At 42.2% G+C, this 10981-nt stretch overlaps 1 protein-coding gene across 8 annotated transcripts in view; it reads left to right on the top strand.

Moving 5' to 3' along the window:
- Window positions 1–4570: 4570 nt before the first annotated feature.
- Window positions 4571–10981, top strand: part of LOC139366130 (casein kinase 1, alpha 1) — a 35005-nt gene continuing 28594 nt past the window's right edge. For 2 of the 8 annotated variants that reach the window (XM_071103269.1, XM_071103267.1), the window contains exons 1-2: window positions 4624–5414; window positions 5961–6067. In XM_071103269.1, the coding sequence (XP_070959370.1) occupies window positions 5292–5414; window positions 5961–6067 (230 nt within the window). In that variant the 5' untranslated portion in view covers window positions 4624–5291. Of the gene's footprint in view, window positions 5415–5960; window positions 6068–10981 lie in introns of all 8 variants that reach the window. The other 6 variants (XM_071103266.1, XM_071103270.1, XM_071103268.1 and 3 more) reach the window with 6 other exon arrangements.

Raw genomic sequence — 10981 nt, 5'->3', positions numbered from 1 at the left:
AGATAATAAACAGTAGCAGCAGTGAATGTGATGAGTCAAAAAAACGTGCAAAAACTGTCAATACAGATAGTTTGGGAAGCTATTAGGTTAAGTATTTAAATAACTATTTAGCAGTCTTATGGCTTGGAGGTAAAAGCTGTTCAGGGTCCTGTTGGTTCCAGACTTGGTGCATCGGTCCTGCTTGCTGTGCGTTAGCAGAGAGAACAGTCTATGACGGATGGCTGACAACGCCTGGTATAGAGGTCCTGGATGGCAGGCAGCTCGGCCCCAGCAATGTACTGGGCCATACGCACAACCCTCTGTAGCGCTTTGCGGTCGGATGCCAAGGAGTTGCCATACCAAGCAGTGATGCAGCCAGTCAAGATGCTCTCAATCGTGCAGCTGTAGGAACTTTGAGGATCTGAGGGCCCATGCCAAATCTTTCCAGCCTCCTCAAGGGGAAGAGGTGTTGTCGTGCCCTCCTCACAACTGTGTTGGTGTGTGTGGACCATGATAGATCCTTAGTGATGTGGACACCAAAGAACTTGAAGCTCTCGACCTGCTCTGCTACACCCCTGTCGATGTGAATGGGGGCGTGCTCGGCCCTTCGTTTCCTGTAGTCAATGATCAACTCCTTTGTCTTGCTGACGTTGAGGGAGAGGTTGTTGTCCTGGCACCCCCTTGCAGGTCTCGCACCTCCTCCCTGGAGACTGTCTCATTGTCGTCTGTGATCCAGCCTACCACAGTCCTAGGGTCCTTAGCTTAGAGGTGAGCTTGGAGTGCACTATGGTGTTGAACGCTGAGATGTAGTCAGTGAACAGCATTCTCACGTAGGTCCTTCTCTTATCCAGGTTGGAGAGGGCCATGTGGAGTGCAATAGAGATTCCTTCATCTGAGGACCTATCGGGGCGCTATGTGAATTGGTGTGGGTCCAGGGTGTCTGGGATGATGGTGGTTGATGTAAGCCATGACCAGCCTTTCAAAGCATTTCATGGCAACAGATGTGAGTTTTACGGGGTGATAGTCATTATTACAGGTTACCATGGCGTTCTTGGGCACAGAAGTATGGTGATCTGCTTGAAACATGTAAGTACTGTATTACAGACTGGTTCAGGGAAAAGTTGAACATTTCAGCGAAGACGCGTACCAGCCGGTCAGCGCATGCTCTGAGTATGCATCCTGGTAATCCGTCTGGCCCTGCGGCCTTGTGAACGTTAACCTTTTTCTCGATCTTACTCACATCAGCTATGGAGACTGTGATCACACAGGCTACAGGCTCCAGGCTCGTGTCACTGGGCAGCTCATGGCTGAGTTTCCCCCACAATCGCCCAAGAGCTTGTAACCAATTGAACTAGCACAACGCTATTAACATTTGAAGAGTTGCCTGATAATCCCCAAAACCTCATTGATCTAAGTACAGAATAAGTGAAATATTCAATGTAAACAATATGTTACAACAGCTTGTAAGTGCTGTTGCTAGTTGGTTATGATAATGGCACTCACCAGAGAGAGAGAGAAGCATGGTAGAGCAGAGCAGTATTGTCAGCTTCATGGTCTCTGTGAAGATATGGCTTGGAGCTTGTGAGTCTGCAGATTTGTGTTTCCCTTGCCATCTAGTCTTCTTTTTTTAAATGGGGCTTTTGGGACTTGACCTGTCGGTCAAATACCACTTCTCCCACCTCTCCATCTCTCCATCTCTCCTCCCAACTGGTTTGTTTATAATTGCCACAGAGTTTTTGCCGCAGAGCAGTGAGTTGGCCAGCAGAGGCCAATGTTGATGTTTTCCAATCTATTCGGTTGCTTCCTCACTAAAAAGTACTGCAGTTTGTGTTCTTGTGTATGTGTTCTGTTTTCATTTGCTCAATGCTTATTTAATCTCTGCTACAAAACTAACATGGAATATACATCTTCCCTTTTTCAATTCACGTTGTCAAAATAGGATATACATATTTCTGAATAATAAGTATGTTTCTATTGTGTCTGTATATGCAAACCCCAGTTTCACTACAAACTACCAAAGTGAACACGGATATGATGATATACTCTCCGATTTGATATGGGGGCCTAGATTAAAAGGTAGATAGAGAGTGCTGCTTTTGATCTGAAAACATCAGTGGAAACTACTTGCTAGCTTACACACTAGTTACAATACATACATTGAACTTGAATATTTTCCCGATTTCATGCAACGATAGTTATACGGTAAATGTTTTTTAATTGACTCATGTCCACTTGCTGGGCAAACCTCGATTTCACAAGTGCAAATTCACTGTGCCAGTTTGTTTTGCATGCCCGATTGCATGGCCCGAGGACCAATGGAATGGTCTAAAATGTGTAAACTACGGCCACTTGGGGCACCGGCCATGCAACACTTACTTGCCCATTGAGAAGGCAGAGACCAATTTATTTATTTATTTTATTTTATTTCACCTTTATTTAACCAGGTAGGCAAGTTGAGAACAAGTTCTCATTTACAATTGCGACCTGCCCAAGATAAAGCAAAGCAGTTCGACAGATACAACGACACAGAGTTACACATGGAGTAAAACAAACATACAGTCAATAATACAGTATAAACAAGTCTATATACGATGTGAGCAAATGAGGTGAGAAGGGAGGTAAAGGCAAAAAAAGGCCATGGTGGCAAAGTAAATACAATATAGCAAATAAAACACTGGAATGGTAGATTTGCAATGGAAGAATGTGCAAAGTAGAAATAAAAATAATGGGGTGCAAAGGAGCAAAATAAATAAATAAATAAAATACAGTAGGGAAAGAGGTAGTTGTTTGGGCTAAATTATAGGTGGGCTATGTACAGGTGCAGTAATCTGTGAGCTGCTCTGACAGTTGGTGCTTAAAGCTAGTGAGGGAGATAAGTGTTTCCAGTTTCAGAGATTTTTGTAGTACGTTCCAGTCATTGGCAGCAGAGAACTGGAAGGAGAGGCGGCCAAAGAAAGAATTGGTTTTGGGGGTGACTAGAGAGATATACCTGCTGGATCGTGTGCTACAGGTGGGAGATGCTATGGTGACCAGCGAGCTGAGATAAGGGGGGACTTTACCTAGCAGGGTCTTGTAGATGACATGGAGCCAGTGGGTTTGGCGACGAGTATGAAGCGAGGGCCAGCCAACGAGAGCGTACAGGTCGCAATGGTGGGTAGTATATGGGGCTTTGGTGACAAAACGGATTGCACTGTGATAGACTGCATCCAATTTGTTGAGTAGGGTATTGGAGGCTATTTTGTAAATGACATCGCCAAAGTCGAGGATTGGTAGGATGGTCAGTTTTACAAGGGTATGTTTGGCAGCATGAGTGAAGGATGCTTTGTTGCGAAATAGGAAGCCAATTCTAGATTTAACTTTGGATTGGAGATGTTTGATATGGGTCTGGAAGGAGAGTTTTCAGTCTAACCAGACACCTAAGTATTTGTAGTTGTCCACGTATTCTAAGTCAGAGCCGCCCAGAGTAGTGATGTTGGACAGGCGGGTAGGTGCAGGTAGAGATCGGTTGAAGAGCATGCATTTAGTTTTACTTGTATTTAAGAGCAATTTGAGGCCACGGAAGGAGAGTTGTATGGCATTGAAGCTTGCCTGGAGGGTTGTTAACACAGTGTCCAAAGAAGTGCCAGAAGTATACAGAATGGTGTCGTCTGCATAGAGGTGGATCAGAGACTCACCAGCAGCAAGAGCGACCTCATTGATGTATACAGAGAAGAGAGTCGGTCCAAGAATTGAACCCTGTGGCACCCCCATAGAGACTGCCAGAGGTCCGGACAGCAGACCCTCCGATTTGACACACTGAACTCTATCAGAGAAGTAGTTGGTGAACCAGGCGAGGCAATCATTTGAGAAACCAAGGCTGTCGAGTCTGCCGATGAGGATGTGGTGATTGACAGAGTCGAAAGCCTTGGCCAGATCAATGAATACGGCTGCACAGTAATGTTTCTTATCGATGGCGGTTAAGATATCGTTTAGGACCTTGAGCGTGGCTGAGGTGCACCCATGACCAGCTCTGAAACCAGATTGCATAGCAGAGAAGGTATGGTGAGATTCGAAATGGTCGATGGACCAATAGAAAGGGATGGGAATAATATATGCTTCAGTAAGGTAGGTTTCTTACACAGGAGGTTGGTGGCACTTTAATTGGGGAGAACGGGCTTGTACTAATGGCTGGAGCGGAATGGTATCAAATACACCATGTGTTTGATGCTATTTCATTTGCTCCGTTCCAGACATTATTATGAGCCGTCCTCCCCTCAGCAGCCTCCACTGGTTTCTTAGCATGGTTGTCAACTGTACAGCAGACATGGAACGTAAGTTACAGAAAATAGAGTGTGTGGTGGTACCTGCAGAGAAGTACTTGGGACTGTGAGGTTTTACTGCAGAAGAGCTGCAGGGGGTGTTGAGTGGTAGTGTTCTGTCCTCCCAGACCGGTTGGCCTGGAGTAACATTAGAATGGGATAATTAGTGGAATGGGGTGGTGTTTTGTTTTTTACTGAGGGCTAATAGTTGGCAGGGTACTTTTTTCCCAGTTTTGTTTTTACCGGAATGTTATGTACATAGGTAAGGTGAGCCGTGACTGGCCTCACAGTCCAGTACAGTACAGTAGGTGGCGGTGTAAGCACCTAAAGCTGAATGCGATCCGCCAATCCAATCCCCTAAATGAAGAAGAACTAACCGTTTACGTCAACGTTCGTCTCTGCTTCTGCGCTCGCTCCCAGAAGCTAGCTAGCTAATCACCTCGAGACGGACGGTGGAATCAAAAGTAGTGACAAGAAGATGGCGGAGTGATTGGGTTGCGCTTTGAAGGAAAGCAGCGACCCTTGATTGTCCTGAAATATTATACGAAGAAAGGAGAATCACATCCAAATTGTAGGTAGCTTCGGAAATTTGACAAACAAGAAGAATATTGCCCCTCTTGCGGAGGTGGTTCAAACAGATCGAACGGAATTTCGCAGTTCCACTGGTGTCCGATAGCTTAGTGGGCTAACGTTAGCTAGCTTCCCCGAGGCACTGGGCGACGGACATACTAGGCACGTTAGGGGTGTTTTCAGAAGAATCGTGTTCCCTTTTTCGTGATGTGTTGGTTTTATTTTTTCCAATATTTTTTTCTAGCTAGCTAGCGAATAACGCCTGAAAATAAACTCTGTTCTAGCTAGCTGGCTAACGTTACATTGTTTCAAGTACATCGCCCACGAGCAGCCAGGACTTCTGTGTATGTTCTGATAACGAGCTGGCCGAGAAGGGAAACCGACGGCGCAGTCCCAGAAAATCCTATTTTAAACTGATCAGGAGTTGCTCGTGATTTTGAGGATATGGCAAGCAGCAGCGGCTCTAAAGCCGAATTTATTGTCGGTGGGAAATACAAGCTTGTCAGAAAAATTGGATCTGGGTCATTTGGTGACATATACCTGGCGATCAACATCACAAATGGAGAGGTAAAAAAACATTAAAATATAAATTTGACCAAGTGGGTAACTGTTAATGTTAACTAGCTAACCGTTTAGCTCTGTCAATCAACAGCCTAGCTGACTCACCGAGATTTAACAGGGGTATATTCGTACGGGAAAGGTTTACCGTTTAAGAACCAACCGAAACGGGGAGTAATTCATGTGTATTTGTCCATTAGAAAATCTAATTTTCGTTGCAAAAGTTTTCCGTTTGGGATAAACGGATTCTGTTGCTAAACGTTTTGCAACAGAATTGGCCGCATGAATACACCCCAGTAGATTGTTTAGCTAGCTTCAACTTGCCTTGTTGAAATGTTGTTCAACGATGCGGAATGATAGCTACGTTAGCCTAGCTAGCCAACTGTCATCTAAGATAGTAGATATTGGTTACAGCAAACCGTGTAAATAACGTTATTTTAGCATAGTAAATTAGGATGGCATTAATACATCTTTATTTAGTTAGCCAATTAGGCTACTGCAAAGTAACTTGGATAGATTGTACTAAGCTACATAACTGATCATTTTGTATTGCAGGAGGTAGCTGTAAAATTGGAATCTCAGAAAGCCAGACACCCACAATTGTTATATGAAAGCAAACTGTACAAAATCTTACAAGGAGGAGTTGGAATCCCACACATAAGGTAATATACACGTACATGTATTTTGAACACAGTTTAATATTTGAGATGTATGTGAAAATGAGTCATATATTTGTCTAACATTTGTACAAAGTTACATCTTGCCTGCAAACACATTTCTAGTTTACTTTACCATATCCCAGCTGGCGCTACAAGCTAGCTCGTATAACTAACGTTAGCTGGCAATGCTTTCCTTGGCTTCATTATTTTCCTTGGTCTTTGCTTATGGAAACGTTGCACATTTACTTTTTACCGTTAAGATTATTCGAACTCAACATCCGCCATGAACCATGTAGGGTTGTTCACTGTTTCAGCTTTTAAGAAATGATCATGCAATCAAAAATTCGTGGTTGGAAATGGCCGCTCCTCTTTTGTTTGTTCCAACATGTCTTCCTACCCTGTTAGAAAATGGCGGCTCAGCGCTTGCGAAAACAACTATCTGGGCCTAGTGGTTTTGTCTCCTCAAGGTGACTTCATAACGTCAAACACCTTTAAGTATTTTATTTTAGGTTTTGTCGTTTACAAGGCCATTGAAGAGTGAGACTTTGGTAATGACTTGGTTCACAGACACTGAATTTAGAATCGAGGCTGGCTGTAAACTGGATGTGCACTTTTAAAACAGTAGAACTGAGTTGGGAACCATATTTGATAATAAATATGTTGAAAGGATAAGTAACGTTACTATCAGTGTTATGTATTTTGTTTAGTTGTCATTTATTATGTGAATTTAGGGTGTTGTGACAAAATACACCACTTGTTCGCATTTGACTTGGAAAATTACATAAGGATACTATTACTAATGTGTGAATTCATTAAGTAGTCAAAGCTTCTGAACAAATACACAATCGCGTTTAAGTTTCGTACCTATTTGTTTTGATATGCGAGTAATGGCAGTCAATGCTATTTAATGCTGAATAGTTAATGCTCTGATTTAAGCTGGACTGTCACAGTGGTGCTGGTCATTAGGCTTGGCTGCTTCAATGATTTAATGGAAGAAAGATGGGACTACTGGCCCTGCCATGATCCTTCTGGATCAATTTTCTCCCACGTGAACTCACACCATGCCATAGTGATGTAGGGGCTTCTAACTATTTATGCACCACTGAAACATGTGCGGTAGACATTTTGCCACACAATTGTATATTCTAACCTCTCCAGGTTCCTGCCCTGGGTATTAACCTTGTAATGAGTAAGGGAACACTGCCCTAAATGAGCAAGACAGCTTTGGTGATTAAGCAATAAGGTAAAGAGAATTTCTGAATAGGACATGCTAACGCCCTTAGATACTAGCGCAATAAGTACGCAGGCTAGTTTCACAGCTTACTTCCTTGGTTGTGTAGTTTAATCAAAGCCTTTGTGGGCAGGTTAGGTTTGCTTTGTGGTGGTGTACCCTGTGGACTGCCTGGATAAATAAGAAAGGTGGTTGTATAAGAGGGTGCTTCATGCTTCCTCTGTACAGTCATAGCCGGTTGTTTGTTTTCAGGTACATCATCAGCATGTGGCTGGTGCACCTGTCTAGTTCTGCGCTTGGGGCCATTCCTGTTATGGAACTCGCCTGAGGGTTCTGCAAACATTCTGGAGAACTGGCACCACTTAATTGACCTCAGGTTTTATGTGGTGGTGAGCCAAGTTATTGACATGAAAATAATTCCATTCTATTACTGCCTAGTGAGTTTGTGCAAACAACTTTCACTTTAGTAAAAAAATAAAAGACCAACAGATAAAGTCCACTGGAAATGTATCCAAATGCCATCTGTGTGTTAGTATACTGTAACGTCTCTTCTAACAACTGACTGTCCAGACCGAACAGTTGGCTCTGCAAACTGTCACCAATTTCGAAAGGGGAGACTCCAACCAGCTCCGGGGGGGGGACACCTACTCATTCCAGGGTCTTTATTTTTGACTATTTTCTACATTGTAGAAATGATAGTGAAGACATCAAAACTATGAAATAATACAAGGATACATGTAACCAAAAAAGTGTTCAACAAATAAAAATATATTTGAGATTCTTGAGTAGCCACCCTTTGTCTTGATGACAACTTTGCACACTCATTGCATTCTCTCAACCAGCTTCATGAGGAATGCTATTCCAACGGTGTTGGAGTTCCCACATATGCTGAGAACTTGTTAGCTGCTTTTCCTTCACTCTGCAGTCCAACTCATCCCAAACCATCTCAAATGGGTTGTGGTTGGGTGACTGGAGTCCAGGTCATTTGATGCAGCACTCCTTCACTCTCCTTCTTGGTCAAATAGCCATTACACAGCCTGGAGGTGTGTTGGGTCATTGTCCTGTTGAAAAACAAATTATAGTCCCACTAAGCGCAAACCAGATAGGATGGTGTATTGCTGCAGAATGCTGTGGTAGCCATGCTGGTTAAGTGTGGACCTTGGCATGGTGGCTTACTGGTAACCTGGACTCTAGAGCTGCACTCTGAGTTAGCTACATACCTTATAGACCCGTTTTGTTAGGTAACTCCAGTCATGAAGCCCTTGACTGTTGGCAGGTAAGGAGGAGGATTTTGAATATGCATGAATGAAAGCAGTGGTGATCAGCTGGTCCCTCTAGCAGAGACTGGGAGTTACACAGGCATTTAAATAATACTTGTTACATTTTATTAATATTGCATTAATGTGCAGGGCAGTATAGAATTTGCGGCCAAGTGAGTAGTGTCACATGCTGTAAAGTGCGATTTTGAATTGAGCTGTGTTAGAATTTTTGAAACGGTTGTTACTGTAGGACCAAGCAGGGAGATTACAAGAGCTCAACTTTCAAAGCCAGAAGAACCTGTTGAACAAGCCCCACCTACCCCACACTGCCTGTTGCAATTGTATGGCTGTGTTATAATCAACAGAAAGGGAAGTCTTGTGTTTGTGCATTCTCTCTTGGGTCCATTGAGATTGAAACCTTGCTCTTTTATTAATTCCACCTTCAAAAAATACAGGGCCCATCTATTCGTTAAGGACATGTCTCTTGTTTCTTTCCTTAATTGAGTCCCTTTTTGTAGTTACATGTTGGATTGGGTCTCTTAAGCTTTGGTATCTACTGATATTATGCCCGTATTTCTCCTGTTTTTGTTTTTGAGCAGCATGCTGTTGGCCTCCCTAAAAGAGGAAATTGGTCTGAGGCCTGTAGTTTCCTGTAATGTGTTTGCCTGAGCAGTTTTTATGAACAGTATTCAACTAGAGGATTGCTTATTGTGCCTGGACTCTAATTGACTGTAGTTTAATGTGTAGCCTAGATGGCATACACATTGTCTGTACTATTTTATATGGTTTGAGTAAAGAGTTGTCTGCCAGGGTTCTTTGTATAGTCTTTTTTTTTCTCTTTGACTTTCTCCATGTTGCTCAAATGTAGCAGCACACCTTCAACATGTCAAGGTACATGGTTTATCAGCATATTGAGTTTTTCCTGTTTTGTGTTCTGAAGATTGGCATGTTTTAAATTGTTCTGTATCTGAATTGGCTATGACCTGGAATATTCCAACATGGAATTGTTGATCTACCCACCTCTAGAGCTTTGCATAGGCCTACCACATTTTATCACCATACTTTTTGGCAGCCACATGTTGGCTGTTACTCATGTGCTTGGGAGGCTGTGTCCAGGGGGGTGTATAAGGGTTTTGAAGTGCAGAGTTTGGAACTGTTTGCTTTATTCAAGGTACATTTGCTCTGCTGCCATCATGGTGGTCTTTTGAAATCGTGCTGTTGACCAACACACTTACAACACTCTCACACTTGCTCGACATTAACGCTTGTCCTCTTGGCTGGAACAAGTGAAAGAAACAAGAAATATAGATTTGGATTGTCCAAATGAAGTACAAAAAAATTACATCAACCTATTATTACTCTAAGAATTGTATCAGAGGCCAATATTAGATTAATATTTAAATACATTTTTCATGTACATAAATAATGCCTACATGTCAAAGTGCAGATATGCATATTGGCTACAGCCTCATGTCCAAACCAATGCTGGCATAGGGGAGGCACAAGAAAATGTGGCCAAAATTGAGACCAAATATAGGCTATAAACGCCAATCGTGTTTGACAACCAATAATGAAGGATGATTAACATTAACGTCTAAATGCTTGATTCTGTCGACATACTCGAGGCACGGGTTGTTCAGATGGTCACAAGACCGGCGAGTGAAGGACTATCGGTGCCTGTTGCGCATAGCACATCACCCACTTTGAATCTGAGCGGAGGCGGTCACCATTTTGAAACTATTTAACCATTAACTTAATTGTTTAAAACTTGGACCATTTGTCATTTTATGAAGACTGTATTACTTTGTTTCTAAGTAGCCAAGGTAAGACCATAGATATGTTGAGGGAATTATTATATAAACATTTAGGCCTTATGCCGTCTTTCTCATGCTAATTTGTTTTAATTTTTAATTTTTTAATTTTTCATTATTTAGCAGCCAAAAGCATAGTCCTAGTCATAAGTCCCCTTTAATTTTAATCTTTCACATGTAACCAACCGATCGTGCGTGCAGTACGACTTTGAAAAAGGTGTTTTCCGCTTATTGTGTTTTGGAACATTCCCGCATCGACTACAGCCATATGCACATTGAGCTTATAATGTGAAAATATATATATTTTAGCAACATTTTAAGCTAAACAGTCTGTTACATCAACTTCAATGGTAATTAAAAAATATATATAATAATTATGTGCAGTGGTTGTATGAATTTTGCATCTGTTGTCCCAGAACTGTCCAATGATCTGTTTTTGAACTATTTTATGAAGACATAAAATGTATTTGATTTCGATGTTGCAATATTCAATATGCTACCAAGGGTGGCCAACTATCCTCCAGGAGAGCCTTAAAGGACATTGTTGTATTTAAAGACATGCTTGTGTGTGTGTATATATATATATATATAAGAAGCCAATAGGCAGAGTTTAGCC

Source organism: Oncorhynchus clarkii, chromosome 14, assembly GCF_045791955.1.
Source record: "Oncorhynchus clarkii lewisi isolate Uvic-CL-2024 chromosome 14, UVic_Ocla_1.0, whole genome shotgun sequence".
Taxonomy (NCBI): domain Eukaryota; kingdom Metazoa; phylum Chordata; class Actinopteri; order Salmoniformes; family Salmonidae; genus Oncorhynchus; species Oncorhynchus clarkii.
The sequence above is the reverse complement of the archived record's forward strand: the minus strand, read 5'-3'. Positions and strand labels throughout refer to the sequence as shown.